Source organism: Xenopus tropicalis, chromosome 7, assembly GCF_000004195.4.
Source record: "Xenopus tropicalis strain Nigerian chromosome 7, UCB_Xtro_10.0, whole genome shotgun sequence".
NCBI classification, from domain to species: domain Eukaryota; kingdom Metazoa; phylum Chordata; class Amphibia; order Anura; family Pipidae; genus Xenopus; species Xenopus tropicalis.
Window position 1 is genome coordinate 57,517,156 of NC_030683.2, and position 16,666 is coordinate 57,533,821.

At 38.0% G+C, this 16,666-nt stretch overlaps 1 protein-coding gene across 3 annotated transcripts in view; it reads left to right on the forward strand.

Annotated features, from left to right (window-relative positions):
* Positions 1-16,666, forward strand: part of rad9a (RAD9 checkpoint clamp component A) — a 72,837-nt gene that overhangs the window by 17,555 nt on the left and 38,616 nt on the right. For all 3 annotated transcript variants that reach the window (XM_018095342.2, XM_018095339.2, NM_001005810.1), the window contains 4 exons: positions 3,248-3,324; positions 3,410-3,480; positions 7,226-7,345; positions 7,991-8,105. In XM_018095342.2, the coding sequence (XP_017950831.1) occupies positions 3,279-3,324; positions 3,410-3,480; positions 7,226-7,345; positions 7,991-8,105 (352 nt within the window). In that variant the 5' untranslated portion in view covers positions 3,248-3,278. The remainder of the gene's footprint in view (positions 1-3,247; positions 3,325-3,409; positions 3,481-7,225; positions 7,346-7,990; positions 8,106-16,666) is intronic.

Genomic DNA, 16,666 nt, shown 5'->3' on the forward strand with positions numbered 1-16,666 from the left:
ACAGATCTCAATCATCTGGATTTTGAGTATGCTGTTGTGCAATATTTATGCTTTTCTTCCTAAACCCGTTATTTAAACTACAGTAGAACCCCCATTTTACGTTTTTCAGGGGACCATGAAAAAAAGATGTTAAATCAGGGAAAATGTAAAATCAGGGAAATGTGTTAAGGACACATAAATGTCAATGATTTAAAGGAAATAAGTACAGGAATATTTTTTTATTTGCAACACAGTTCCTTTACTGAGTTATTTCACAGGTTTTAGCAGAAGTACTGAAACAACTTTTTACAGTACTGTAAAACATTTTGCATTTAATGCATGTGTTTACTAAAAGTTTGAATATCACTATAAATTAATAAGATGCGGAAAAGAATACTGTACAGCACTGAAACAAAAATCTGTACTCTTTTAAAAATCTGCACCTTGTACAGCTGTTCCCCATACTTGTGCAACTCTCGCGGTATTTTGTACGCTCCCGTATAGGTACGCATGCGCAGTATGAAATATGAGGCGATAGTGGTGATGCTGACCTTCCTAAGATGGTGCCTGTGATCGCAAGACATGGGGGAAACTTTAGTTCCTAAAGTAAGCTGTATTTTTACCTTAAAACTAAGCGATTTGCTAGGGAGAGGCATGATAAAAACAGTGTAAAATGCGGGAAATACAAATGTAAAATCCGGGAATAGAGCCCATAGGAATGCATTAAAATTGGTGGGACCACAAAAAAACGGTGTAAAAAGCGGGAAAACTTAAAATCAGGGGATGTAAATTGGGGGTTCTACTGTATTTGAGATCTTTGCCGTGTTAGATTGCCATTCCCCCAGGCAGCAACTTTTATTTTTTTTAAGCAGCCTGAAACAGGTTCTTTTGCAGTGTGCATAATTCTGTTTAACAAAATATCCAGACCCTTTTGATGAAAAGGAGTTCTACAGTATGATGTTGCCACCAGAACTGCTGTAGGTATTTATCAACTAATCGAGAACTCTGCCTAATATAAATGTGTTTGAGTGACCCAGCGATTTTATAGAAGGTTTTTAGCCAAGATTTTAGTTTTTACAGTATGCCTCAATATATGCAAAACAAATATAACATTTGTATATTACCCACACAACTTAGAGACACCATACTTAATTTGTAGAATGGTTGTGGGGGCTACTCCATCATTAAGCAGGACAGTGGTCACAGTGTTAACATTTTCTGACATGCAATGGGATCAATTTTGTGTCTAGACATAAGATAATGGCATAAGATAATAATAAACAACTAAGGCATCGTAAACTATAAAATCCACATTTCATAATTTACAGCATGAGCTGTTCCTTGTTGTGTATAGATGTCATATACAATATTGTACTGAAGGTGATTTCTAAAATTTGGGTACTGGTATTTACAAATCCATAATTTTCTAGGTGTCACCCATGGCACCAAACAGCAACATGAGTATTCCCTGTCCCACAGGTCACTGGACAGGAAAAGGTTAATGTAATTATTAATATGTCCCAGGAATCCCACTACCCAGAGCCTTTCTTGAGCGCTTCTGAGTAGACACAGCTACTATTACATTCACGTGTTCCAGTGTTGGACATATACCATAGTGTACACAATGGCTGTTACATGTGTAGTCACCTTGTGAGTGTTTAGTGCAGAACTATCTGGTAAGTTCATTTTCACTTCCTATTGTTAGCGCCTTTTAAGCAGCCAAATCCCTTATTGGTTTAGGTTGTTGCAGTATGGATCAGCCCAGCTCTGTGGGGGGTTACAGCCTAAAGTTTCCGAGTAAGCCAAAAAGGGATAGTCTAGATTTGTATGATAAAATGTTGATTGATGCTTTGGAGCAGCTTCCTGAAATAATTATGTCAATCAAAGATTGATTCATTAAGGGCTCGTTCTGATGAGCGTTCCTTCCTGCAACATGCTGCATCTACCTGCGTTCGGAGATTACATGTGTCTGTATTAGTACAGTCCCATAAGAAAGAATTGGATGCGCTTCTTCCTGTGGTGGAATGCAGGAGAATGCCACCACGAGAGTGCAGGAAGAAGTACTCATCAGTATCAATGATATCATTTTTAAATCATGCCTCTTTGACTCCTTATGGACTCACAAAACCGTTTTAATAGATCTTTGCTTAATGCCCTAAATGCAGTTTATAAGTGGGCTACTCCATGTTTTCAGGGAATGCTCTGTTTTTCAATGGTTCTAGGCTGCTGTCCCGTCGAATATTAATAAAGTTACTCTGCGTTACGCAGCACTTTTCCTTTTGATTCACCTAAGTGAATATTCACCCATACAATGTCCAAAATAAGCGCCCCCCCTTCATTTAGATTGTACTCACAGGATAGTTTGGGAAGTCAAGTTTAGTAACACCAATGTGCAGTCAATTTATATTCCAAAAGTTGAAACAGCATGTCTTAGCATTCTTAAATTCATAAAGTAGTATAATATCACACTGGGCTTTCTTTAATTGCCACTGCTATGAAGCAGTGTTGGTAAAAACTAACTGCACATCTAGTTCAATGTACACTGTTTCAGTAGATCAATATTGGAACCTGAGACAGGAGGGGGAGTTTTGTCTGCCTCAGTCCATTCATCAATTAAAAAAAAAAGTGCCCTAGATCAAAAACAACAAAATAAATAAAGAATTGAAAAAAAAAAATCTACTGTTGTGACAAATTCTAGAAATTCTGGTTTTCTAGTTTAACCTATGGAGGAAAAAGGTTTTTGCTTTACGTTGTAGAAAACTGCCACGCTGTATGATAAGTTATACGGTGATATTATGTTGTATACATGAGGAACACCTCATTAAGCCTGTACTTTGAATTATGGATTTTATGTGAAAGAAAAAAATTTAACTAATTAGTTTTTAAAAGCCTACATTTTAGACATAGTTAAAAATGTTTTAAAGTTATTAGTCGATGTACTTTTAAAATATTTTATATATGGTAACTGCCTTATTCATATTGCATTGTGACAGGGGAGCTTTAATTGTTGCGCGTATAACAATTTAGCATCTTTAGAGCTGATAAAAGAAAACCACATTACTTATATAAACATGTAGAATGTGTCTACTTATGCCCCTTGATGATAAGAATTAACAAAAAAGTGCAAAGAATTAAGTCCTTGTAGCAGACCACATATGTCAAAATTTTTAGAAATGTAAAGAGAAAGAAAGTATACTTAACTGGTAAAATCAGGGTGAATGTTTCCTTAATATTAATTTTCAGTTTGTTCCAACTTTTTGGTTTTCAGTTAATGAGCTGCATTGTCATTCAACACTATTATGGGAGAAGGTGTAAAGTGTGTAATTACTGGAACCAATATCAAAGGTAAATAATATGTTTTATAAGTTATTTCTGTAGATGTAAACAAAATCATAATCTCATTCAATTCTGTGCCAATTCTTTCTCACAGCACTTGGGCGAGCTGTACACTCCCTCTCGCGAATAGGAGATGAGTTATATTTTGAGCCATTGGAAGATGGGGTAAGAAATGAGTACAGTTTGTTGCAATGAAAGTACCTTTTAGAATAACTAATTTTTAAAATGGTTTGTGAACCAGTTTCTGTTCTAGTATAGATTGTATAATGAACTTGATTTATTGTCAGGGCTGACTTAATATTTGGTGCTCCTCTAGACACGCTCTATCTTCTAACTACTGTACTTGCAATGTACAGTATAGCTGGTGTGCATGTATTGATTGGGTAGAAGGGGTGCTTCCATCCTCTCAGCTGTGCCTCTGGAGGTGTGGCCTGGGGTGCTCTATAAGTGCGTATGTATGTGTACTTACAGTCAGTCAGTCATGGCCAAAATTGTTGGCACCCCAGAAATTTTTCCAGAAAATCAACTATTTCTCACAGAAAAGTATTGCAGTAACACATGTTTTGCTATACACATGTTTATACCCTTTGTGTGTATTGTAACAGAGCAAAAAAGGAGGGAAAAAAAGCAAATTGGACATAATGTCACACAAAACTCCAAAAATGGACTGGACAAAATAATTGGCACCCTTTCAAAATTGTGGATAAATAAGATAGTTTCAAACATGTGATGCTCCTTTAAACTCACCTGGGGCAAGTAACAGGTGTGGGCAATATAAAAATCACACCTGAAAGCAGAGAAAAAGGAGAGAAGTTCATTTAGTCTTTACATTGTGTGTCTGTGTGTGCCACACTAAGCATGGACAACAGAAAGAGGAGAAGAGAACTGTCTAAGGACTTGAGAACCAAAATTGTGGAAAAATATCAATAATCTCAAGGTTACAAGTCCATCTCCAGAGATCTAGATTTGCCTTTGTCCACAGTGTGCAACATTATCAAGAAGTTTGCAACCCATGGCACTGTAGCTAATCTTCCTGGGCATGGATGGAATAAAAAAAAATTGATGAAAGGTTGCAACGCAGGATAGTCCGGATAGTGGTTAAGCAGTCTCCAAACAAGTTCCAAAGAAATTCAAGCTGTCCTGCAGGCTCAGGGAGCATCAATGTCGGCGCCAACTATCCATCGACATTTAAATGAAATGAAATGCTATGGCAGGAGACCCAGGAGGACCCCACTGCTGACATAAAAAAGCAAGACTACAGTTTGCCAAAATGTACTTGAGTAAGCCACAATCCTTCTGGGAAAACGTCTTGTGGGCAGATGAGACAAAGATAGAGCTTTTAGATAAAGCACATCATTCTACTGTTTACCGAAAACGGAATGAGGCCTAAGAAAAGAACACAGTACCTACAGTGAAGTATGGTGGAGGTCCACTGATATTTTGGGGTTGTTTTGCTGCCTCTGGCACTGGGTGCCTTGAATGTGTACAAGGCTTCATGAAATCTGGGGATTACCAAAGGATTTTGGGTCGCACTGTAGAGCCCAGTGTCAGAAAGCTGGGTTTGCGTCCGAGATATTGGGTCTTCCAGCAGGACAATGACCCCAAACATACATCAAAAACCATCCAGAAATGGGTGGCAACAAAGTGCTGGAGAGTTCTAAAGTGGCCAGCAATGAGTCCAGATCTAAATCCCATTGAACATCTGTGGAGAGATCTTAAAATTGCTGTTGGGAAAAGCGCCCTTCCAATAAGAGAGACCTGGAGCAGTTGGCAAAGGAAGAGTGGTCCAAAATTCCCGGTGAGAGGTGTAAGAAGCTTATTGATAGTTATAGGAAGCGACTGATTGCATTTATTTTTTCCAAAGGGTGTGCAACCAAAATATTAAGTTATGGGTGCCAATAATTTTGTACAGCCCATTTTTGGAGGTTTGTGTGACATTATGTCCAATTTGCTTTTTTTCCTTCCTTTTTTGTTCTGTTCCAATACACACATAGGGAATAAATGTGTATAGCAAAACATGTGTTTCTGCAATACTTTTCTGTGAGAAATACTTGATTTTCTGGAAAAATTTCTGGGGTGCCAACAATTTTGGCCATGACTGTATGTATGTATGCTAACTTTTAATTAGCATCATTAAAAAGAAAACAGGCCGACGTTTCAGTCCCCATCTCAGACCTTGTTTTTTTTTTTTTTCTTACTAAAAATACCTGGTGTGCATCTATATTTTGATTTTGTGTATATATAATATATATGTGTGTGTATAATATAAAAATATTTACACACATTAAGGTCCTGGTTATTGGACTGCTGTATACTTTGTATGTTTAGCCAGCAAACAAAATTAAATTAATTCTTGGAATGCTTGTTAAACATCATATCTCTGTGCTGAGAAATTATTGTGTGTATTGCTGTGTATTTTGAACCTTCCTGTCCCTGCCCTAACTCGATTCTCTGGCCAATGTTTCCTTTAAGCTGTTTGCACACACAAATTTTGAGGCCAGTGCACACCACAAATAATTTTGTGTAAAAACACAATGTTGCATTTATTATGACATGAGTTCATATTCGGTTATAATCCTCTCTCAAAATGTCAAATGATGCAGAAAAAAAGATGTTTTGAAAGCATTTTCCCTCCTAAAACTCATTAGCTGCATAGACCATCTCTCAAGTCAGAAGCCAGAGTGAAATGGCTGGGTGAGATGGGAGTGTCGCTTCAGTCTCCCACAGGAAGTGGTCACAGCACTGACTGAAATGTGCCCCCTAATCTGTTCGAGTTTGCCTTTTTTTAATTTAAATTAGAAAACTCCTATTAAAGCAATTTTTAGTAACTGAACTTTTCATCTTTAAAGGACAAGGGAAGTCAAAATCTATTAAGCACACTATTAAATAGTACTACTATTGCTGTGTAAAAATGCTATATTTCTGGCTTGCATAATGAAAGATTTACAGAGATACACATACTAGAACCTACATACTTGTTTCATTGAACAGCGCCGCCATCTTCTCCCGCAACCCCTCCCCCGTTCACCGCTCACCTGCCACAAACCCCTCCCCCCACAGCATGTCACAGATCATCCGGCAGCAAACCCCCCCCCCGTCGCCGCTCGCCAGCTACTCGTATCTGCCATACAACATAGAGCTGGGCGGTATGACCAAAAATTTATATCACGGTATTTTTCAAAATTATATCGGTATCACGGTATTTGACGGTATATAAATAAAAAATAATAAATATTGGTGGCCCCCCCCACCCCAACTCACCCACCCCCCTTCCCTGCCGTGCTGCTCCCCGCTCCTGCCATGCTGACACAAACACCCCCCGCTCCTGACATGCTGCTCCCCACTCCTGCCATGCTGCCACAACCCCACCCCCCGCTGCTGCTACAAACCCTCCGCCGCTCCCCGCACCTGCCCCCCCCCACTCCCCCCACCTGCAGTTCTCAGTCGCTGCATCGCCATGGCAACCAGATGCTCCTGCTGTGTGCGCAAGCACCGCCTACAGTAACAAGTCGCCAAGTCTGGGAAGGAGCAATGCATTATGGGAATCTTCTTCTACCCTGCTCAGCATTTTTTTTTTTCCTGTTTGGCTTTTGATCTTCTGAACAGGTGAAGGAGACTTAAGGGCACTATTTGAAGGTATACTTCAATACTGAAGGTATGCCTGCAGCTTGAGATTAACTCTTTATTAGCCTTTCCTTCTCCTTTAAAGTTCGTCATGTGACAGAATGCAATAATAAACAGTTTGCTTGGATTGTTAACTGACACTGTTGTCTGTGGTTTTTTCCTTGGTCTGTAGCAGTAATGACTATATATACATTTTTTTTTTTAGTTGACAAATGAGCTAAGTAGCATATGGATCTGTACAAAGATAATTTTTTTACCTTGTTTCCCTTGGTTTTTTCTTTTTTAGCTTTGTCTGCGCTCTGTCAATTCATCGCGATCAGCTTATGCCTCTTTCACACTTGCACCCCTGTTTTTCCACAGTTATGAGGCAACAGGTGGAACCTGCCACTGCAAGATTCACATGAAGGTAAGACATCACCTATATGGCAAACTTGTAACAGATAATGAAAACCTGCCTCTGAAGCATTGATCCTTCCTTAAGCCTTAGTTGCTTAATTTCTTATGAAAATTCTTACATTCTTAAAGGACAATGAAAGGTTAATATAAATTTTTAAAAGTAAGTCTAAAGGCATTCTTTTTAAGTACTTACTGCATATCTAAATTTCCAGATCCCTGCTTGCTTCTCTGAGATATGGTGCTGGCAGCCTACAGCAGTGTGAAGACTCCAGTGACATCACTGAAATCTCTCTGTCCTTCCTGTAGGCTCAAAAGTGGATCTGCGGGGGGGGGGGGGGGGGGGGCGTTCATATTTAGGCGTTCATATTTAGAATCAAACACGTGCAATATGAAGCAAGGAGGGAAAGGAAGGGAGAATACCTTTTTATAGATGGCTGCCTGTTCTAGAAAATGTGAAGTAAGTGTGACTGAGTAAATATTTGATTAGGTGAGCCAAAAGTGTGGCGTTTTTACTAAACAATAGGAGGACTATTGGGCTGTATGCTTTTTACATTTTGACTTGCATTCTTAATGCATTTTTAAGCCTTAGTTGCTTAATTTCTTATGAAAATTCTTAAATAGAAAATTCTTTTTTTTTTCTTTTTACATTTTTCAGACAGTGATTAGTGTTTTCCGCTCCCTCCCATCTTTGGAGAAGACTGTAGAAAAATGTCTTATCAGCCTCAATGCAGAAAAGAGTCGACTAGTCATCCAACTTTTGTGCAAATATGGTTTGTGCTTAAATTTTTGACATACTCTTGAACTTATGCTTTCTGAAGCCTATGAATGTTTTCTGCTCAAATATTAATTTCATTAGACAAAATTTTATTTTTGGATTACCATCCAGAGTGGCATATTTGCAATGGCTCACCAATCTGATTTTTGGCATACTGTCAATAAGCCCACATCAGAGGAAGCACGCCTGAATGTTAAGTGGTACGATTTGAGAATTATGTCAGAATTATGACTATTTAAAATTATTGCAAGCTTAAATGGGAAATATGGCCCCCGGGTGCAAAAAGCCCCCTTAAATATCATTGCTTAGACCACCTTCACCTCTCCTTTTATCGCATAGTTTTTAAGTTTACACTCGCTAACCGCTAGCTAAACAAAAAATCAGAGAAGCGCAGCCGCATACCTTGCTGACATCTTCTTACCAACTGAAGACATCTAACCTGCTTGCACATGCGCAGTTGGAGGTAGCAGGAAATCCGCTTCAACTGTGCATGCAGGATCGTATCGGCAGAGAGATCCGAAGTGTCTTCAGTTGGTAAGAAGATGTTGGCGAGGTACGTGGCTGCGTTTCTCTCCATTTTTAGCTAGTGGTTAGCGATAGGGACAGAGTGTAAACTTAAACTATTATGCGATAAGGGAGAGGTGAGGGTGGGGTCTAGGCAATTATAGTTAAAGGTGCTTTTTGCACCTGGGGTTATAGTTCTTCTTTAATGAAAAGGGCATGTGCTTTGGTTTTTGTTTCTCAAGCTATACAGGAAAATACTTTTTGTTCTGATTTAGATAATTAGGCTACTTTGTAAGCAGAAGTCCATTATGCAGGTGGATTACCTATGTACTACCTTGCAAAAAACAAACATAAAGTAGCTTAAATTATCTAAAAAAAATAGCAAAAAAAAAAAAAAGAAATAATAGGCTAAACATACAATCAGCACAAGACTTGTTTTTATTAAAATGATTTTGAAGTGTCTATAGACCCCCTTGAAAGGGACAATTAATAATTTTGTTAAAAATGCGCCTAAGGAGAATCCAGTGAAAATTGTCATCATGTTTTTAGAATTACATTGGCTAGAAATACAAATGCAGTTAAAACTTGACTGTAGCACCTGACATGAAACTTAGCATTAGCTGTTCAATTGTTCATGGCTATCTAAACTGTAGCATCTGACATATTTTGAAGTTTTTCATTAAAATCTGTGTTGTAACTTAATTCAAATTGGCCCCTCCCAGCAAATATTCCCGGGCCTAATCCCCTCAACTGCATGTACAAGCTATCGCAGACCCCCACCCACCTCCTGCTGGCTTGTATACTTGTTTATATAGTTACTTGTGGTGGATGGCAAGGAGAGTGAAATGTTGGAAATGCAGGACTGCTTTTAAAGGACATGTAAACTCTACTTGGTGTTTTTTCAATGTATAGAAATTGGCCCCACCACAAACACATCATTTGTACAGCATATATCCCCTCCCCAGCATCATCACATTTTCCTAAAGTAAATAGCATCTTTTACCCCGTGGCCATTTTCCCTCTGACACATCATCAGAGACAATTACCTCTGCAAACAGCACATGTGCAAAAAGACCCTTACACAGCATAAAGTTCATAAAGAATGGAGGTTTTCACAGGCAGAACTTACTTTACCAAAAATCCAGCTTGCATTGAGCACCATAATGGTTAAACTAAGCTTAGGAGGAGGTTAGGAAATGGCTAAAGCAGAGCTTCTGTGGAAACCAACAATGCCATATCTTTATTGACTGGTAGACTGGCGGGCATGTTTAGTAATATGAGTTCAGAAGAACTGAGCATGCTCACTAGCCAACAGCCAAAGTAAATTCCTGAGGGATGAGGGGGTTAGAGGAGGAGAAAGAATCCTAAGTGATTAACTGGATGCTGCAGCCTTACTGTTAAAGGGGAACTCCTCCATGCAAGCACAAATTAAGCTTTTTGAAAAATAAACATAATTTCAAGCAACTATACATTATGCTTCAATTAAAAAAAAAAAATGCAGCTTTTTCATGATATTTAATTTAATAATAAGGTAACTGTTTGGAACAGTTACCTAAGCCCGGTGCTCTGTTCTCCTGTGGTTCTATCTGACTGCTTTTGCGACTCAAGTAAAATGTAACAGTAATCGACTGTCCTCTGCCTGCCTTCAGCCTGCATCCACCAAACCCCACAATTCCCTGCATATGCGATGTACATCGCAGTGCATTGTGGTTATGCAGTTCCTGGATGCTATCTGTAAGCTGTGGAGAAGTTGTTACAAATTGTAACATCAGTGGTTTAGTCCCTACTCCCCTGCCAGGATTTCAAATGATGCAGAAAGAAAAGAACTGTTTTGCAGCTGGATTTCTAAATATAAAAATGGTGTTTATTCTTTCTTTTTAAAGGAACATCTTACGGTTATACCTATATTAGGGGATTTTGTTGTGTGAGGCTCGTTAACAAATTTTGGTTTAGAAGCCAGAGTTCCCCTTTAAAAGTTGAATGACCGTAATGGCATATTTAGGGATTTCAAAGAGACTGTTCACTGATTAAATTGTATTGTGGTGGGTGTACTTGTCCTTTAACCCTAGATTAACGTAGATTCTACGTCCTGCTGCACTTCCGGGTTTGCGAGCGGAGCAGCGAGGGTACATAATGGGGCAAAATGCAAGCTTTGTGACGATTTTCCGAAATGTTATAAAAACCGTTCTGTCTAGCATAGCTTTGTAGTTTGGTAATTTGCAGTAGAAAGTGGTATTTGCCCATTTTTGTTTTGTCAGAAAGTGTACTTTTGGAAAATATATGGTTTTCTATGGTCTTCGTACTGTTAGGGGTTCTTATGCCACATAATACACATACCGGGTGAAAAAATTGCACAAGCCGGAGCGTCATATGTGAAAATTCATATGCACTATTTTTATTTGGGTGCCCCTGTACACCACATAGTTTGGTAAATCTATGCATATAGGGCATCAAACTGTTCAGTAAACCCCTGGCGTTCATATTTAGTAAAATGCAAGCTTTGTGACAATTTTCATAAAAACCGTTCTGTTTAGAATAGCTTTGTAGTTTGCAGTAGAAAGATGTATTTACCCATTTTTGTTTTGTCAGAATGTGTACTTTCAGAAAATATATGGTTTTCTAGGGTCTACGTACTGTTAGGGGGTCTTATGGCACATAATACACATACCGGTAGCTTATATTGCAGCGTATTCACTTTCTATGCACAAACTTCCTTTTGGGGTCTCTAAATGCCAGATACATCGGTGATCCTACAATGGGCATCAAACTGTTCGGTGGACCCTTGGCTTTCATATTTAGGATGTGTTATCTTGGTACCTAATGTTATGTGGGAGATAAGGTGCTTGAAAATGGAAGGTTCGATGCGATTTTCAGGTATTTCATTAAAACTGCCAATTTTGGGAAAGGATTGCGAATCTGTAGTTTGGAGTAGAAAGACATGGATACCCATTTTTAATTCGCCTGAATGTGCACTTTCCGAAAATATATGGGTTTGGGGGGGTCAATGTATTTTTTGGTGTTTTTACCCCACAGAAAATGCAGTAATCATGTTGAATTTTCAGTAGCTAAAGAGATCTCCGGGGCAATTTGTATGTAACTTCCTTTTGGAGTCTATAAATTCCAGATACTTTGGTAATCCTATGCACATGTAACTATGTAACTATGTAACAATGGGCATCAAACTGTTCGGTGGACCCTTGGCTTTCATATTTAGGATGTGTTTTCTTGGTACCTAATGCTATGTGGGAGATAAGGTGCTTGAAAGTGAAAGCTTTGAGGTGATTTATTTTTTTTGAATTTTCATAATTTTTTATAGAAACTGCTAAATTCAGGAAAGCATTGGTACTTAGGAGATGAAAGACATGGTTACCAATTTCGGATTCGGCAGAATGTGTACTTTTCAAAAATATATGGTTTCCTGGGGTAAACCTAATGTTCCAGGATTTTTGGCTTTGGAATCTAAAGTATGTCATATTCTGCTGTAATGCTTTGAAAATTTGGTAATATACAGTTTTTGATCTATAGAAGGCAGAAATCTCCATGAAACTATACATTTCTGGTATTGGCACGTTCGGGAGACATGAAGCTTTCCAAATCAGTTGAATTTTTGTCCATAAAATAAAATGTTTCTGGTATAAATCCCTATATTATGAAAAATATCAATTTTTTTTTTTTCGTATTTCGAGCTCTAAATGTTGTTCCAGAAGTGGAAATACACAAAAACTCAGGCAGATATGGAAAGCTCAGGTTCTCCTGAAAAAAACAATATATAGTTTGCCTATCTAAACTTAACCCTTCCCCCAGTAAAAGCCCCTAAATTGAGAGAGCACAGAATGTTTACAAAACGTCTGGCACTGAGGGGAACCGAAATGGCAAAGGGTTAAAGTGGACCTGTCACCCAGACATAAAAAGCTGTATAATAAAAGTCCTTTTCAAATTAAACATGAAACCCAAAATAATTTTTTTTATTACTACATCCATACCCATTATAAAAGCATTTTAAAATTCCAGCTGTCAATCATATAATGCCTGCCCCGCCTCTATGCCTTAGGCATAGAGGTGGGGCAGACAGTTACTTTCACTTTCAATTCAGAACTTCTTAGATGTTGCTGCCCTCCTCCCATTCCCCATCTAATTGTGTAACCAGTGCAGGGACATGGGCCTCAGGTCCCCCCATATGGCACAGAAACAAGATTTTAGCGTGATGCAATGCCTGCTTTGATAACAGTGTCCACAAAATGGCCCCTGCCTGCTTGCTGCAATTGTAAATTCCAAGGCTGAAGAAAATAAGATTAAAATAATTTATATAGTGTAAGTAAAGTTTATTTTGCTTGCCAAACACAATAGAAAACAATTTGAAATTATTTCTTAAGGTGACAGGTCCACTTTAAAGTAAGCCTAATGTTTTCAGCTGTTTCTCCTGCCCCAAGGCAACAAGCAGAAAGTTGTGTAATCGTAGGCACCCTATGCTCTACACTCCAGGGGCCCAGGACAATAGCAGACATGGAAATCACATTTTTACTGTTGTCTTACTACCTGGAGTGCACAACAATGCCTCCCTCCCCCTCCCCCCCGATTCTGTTGGCCTTTAGTATGTTCTGCCAGCCTGCCTGGCCCTATGAGTGCCACACTTCATCTTTATACTAACAAATACACTTTTGCTTTGGGGGGCTTTTGCACAGTAACTTTTTTTCATAACTTTTTTTTTTACTGTATCAAGTGTTTTGCTAATCATACTATGTAATTACTTTTGTAATTTTTGTTGTTGCTTTCATTGGGTTTTCAAATTGTTCCAAAGACCCCTGGCTTTCATATTTAAGATGGGGTTTTAGTACATAATATGTGGATGATAAAATGCTGTAATAGTTTTGAGAAAACATAGTAATTTGGGATGAAAAAAGATATGTTCAAACTTTTATCTGTAAAAAAAACCTTCAATCTTAGTGGATCCAGAAGTGGTTTTTAAAAATGAATCAAAATATGTGTGTGTGCATATACATACGATGGCACACCGCTACATATCATACCTCGGGTGCACAGTAAAGGGTTCCAATACTTCAGAAATGACCATTAACACCGAGATCTCTAGTGAAAAAAACTTGTATTTTTAAAACAGCCAACGTTACATTTCGGTCCACATTGGGACCTTTCTCAAGGCAATTATGCTTATACCACACACCGTTAAATATCTAAAATCATGAAATCAATAGGAAGTGACCTCAAGGTGAAGTGCCAAAAATGGCAGAAGCCAGAAAGCAAGTGAAAGTGCCAAAAAGCGCTGTAAAGTGTCCAGAGCTAGAAAAAAAAGCTGCATTTTAGAGTACAGGTATCGGACCCCTTATCCGGAAACCCATTATCCAGAAAGCTCCGAATTACGGAAAGCCCGTCTCCCATAGACTCCATTATAATCAAATAATTCAGAATTGTAAAACTGATTTCCTTTTTCTATGTAGAAATAAAACGGTACCTTGGAATTGATCCCAACTAAGATATAAATAATCCTTATTGGATGCAAAACAATCCTATTGCGTTTAATTAATGTTTTATTGATTTTTTAGTAGACTTAAGTTGTTGAGATCCAAATTACAGAAAGACCCCTTATCCGGAATACCCTTGGTCCCGAGCATTCTGGATAATGAGTCCTATACCTGTACTAAAAATTACCAAACATACAACCACAGGTTATAATACGTGTAAAATACATAGTTTAAATATACATTACCATGAAAAATTGTTATAGATATACAGTATCGTAATTAGACACAATTAAAAAAAATAAATAAATATATATATATATATATATATATATATATATATATATATATATATATATATGAGTTATATATATATATATATATATATATATATATATATATATATATAGTATTACCAAAGTATCATGCAACTCATCGAAACCGGTGTTACTTGTTAGTTGCATGCATGGATGCTGCTAACATCCTAAACATGAATGCCAAGGGTCCACTGAACAGTTTGATGCCCAATGTGCATAGGATTACCAAAGTATCTAGCATTTAGAGAGCCCAAAATGAAGTGTCCTGGAGATCACTTCAGCTAATGAAAATTCACCATGTACTGCATTTTTGATGGTTAAAAACACAAAAAAATACATTAACTCCCCAAATCATTTACAGTTGTGTTTAGAATCATAGCAGTGAATAAAGCTCAAAATCCTTGTAATAGCTTTTATTACCATACATGCAAATGCATTGGGAACACTGTACATTCTATTCCAGGGATCCCCAACCTTTTATACCCGCGAGCCACATTTATATGGAAAAAAACTTGGGGAGCAACACAAGCATGAAAAAGGTTCCTGGGGGTGCCAGTAAGAGCTATAATTGGCTACTTAGTAGCCCCTACATGGACTGGCAGCCTACAGAAGGCTCTGCTTGACATTATGCTTGGTTTTTATGCAACCAAAACTTGCCTCCTTACCAGAAATTAAAAAATGAGCACCTGCTTTGAGGCCACGGGGAGCAACATTCAATGGGTTGGTGAGCAACATGGGAATAATAGACTGTTAAAAAAAAAAAAAAAGTGTCTGCATTTTTCTTTACAAACTTTTTCACTGTATAAACTGAAACATGTTTCAAGATTTTCCTTTCCTTTGAATCACTGAACTAATATTTAGTTGTAAAACCACTGTTTCTGATAACCACTGCCTTTCTATGTTGCATGGAGTCAACCAACTTCTTGCACCTCTGAACAGGTTTTTCAGCCCAGGATGTTTGGACTACATTTCAGTTTCTCTACATTTCTTGGTTTTGCCTCAGAAATAGCATTTTTGATGTTACTTGCAAGTTTTCTATTTGATTAAGGTTAGGAGCTGGCCACTCAATGTCAGTCTTGTTGGTCTGAAACCAAGACGTTGCTTGTTTACGGGTGTGTTTGAAATCGTTATCTTTCTAAAACAACCACTTCAAGGTTATTTCCTTTTCTGCATAAGGCAACACAAGCTCTTCAAGTATTTTGAAGTATTTCAACTGATCCATGATCCCTGATATGCAAAAAAAAAATAGGCCCAAAACTTTAGTATGAGAAACATCCCCATATCATGATGCTTGCGCCAACATGCTTAACTGTCTTCATAGTGTGCTGGGGCTTAAATTCAGTGTTTGGGGGTCGTCTGACAAATTGTCTGCAGCCCCTAGACCCAAAAAGAACTATCTTGCTCTTATTAGTCTACAAAAGTTTGCACCATTTTTCTTTAGGCCAGGCAGTGTGTTCTTTGGCAAATTGTAATCTCTTCAGCACATGTATTTTTTTTTTTCAACAATGGGACTTTGCGGGGCTTCTTGTCGATAGCTTGGCTTCACATAGGCGTCTTCTAATTGTAACAGTACTCACAGGTAACTTTAGGCCTTCTTCGATCTTCCTAGAGCTGATCATTGCCATTCTTTGCCATTTTGGCTATTCTTCTATCCATTTGAATAGTAGTTTTCCATTTTCTTCTACACCTTTGAGGTTTTGGTTGCCATTTTAAAGCATTTAAGATCATTTTAGCTAAGCCAGCCTATCATTTTCTGAACTTCTTTATATGTTTTCCCCTCTCCAATAAACTTTTTAATCAAAGTACATTGTATTTCTGAGCAATATCTGGAACAACCCATTTTCAGACCCATTTGTTTGAGAGATATACATTATAACTAGCATTTGCTGCCTTCCTTTTTAATAAGGGCCATAATTGACACCTGTTTTTTCATGACTGCTATCATTCCGAAGACGACAATGTTTGTGGAAAGTACTCATTCGGGCAAATTTAAAATGGGTAACCATATCTTTTTATCCCAATCTACTGGATCGTAATGCTTTCCCAAAATTGGTGGTTTCGATGAAATACCTAAAAATCACCCCAAAACTTCCACTTTCTCACACTTTATCTCCCACATAGCATTTGGTACCAAGAAATTCATCCTAAATATGAATGCCCATTGTGCATAGGATTACCAAAATATTTAGAGACCCCCAAAAGAAGTTCATGTGCATACATATATCATGGCATATATTCCTACTATCAAAACGTATAGCGCC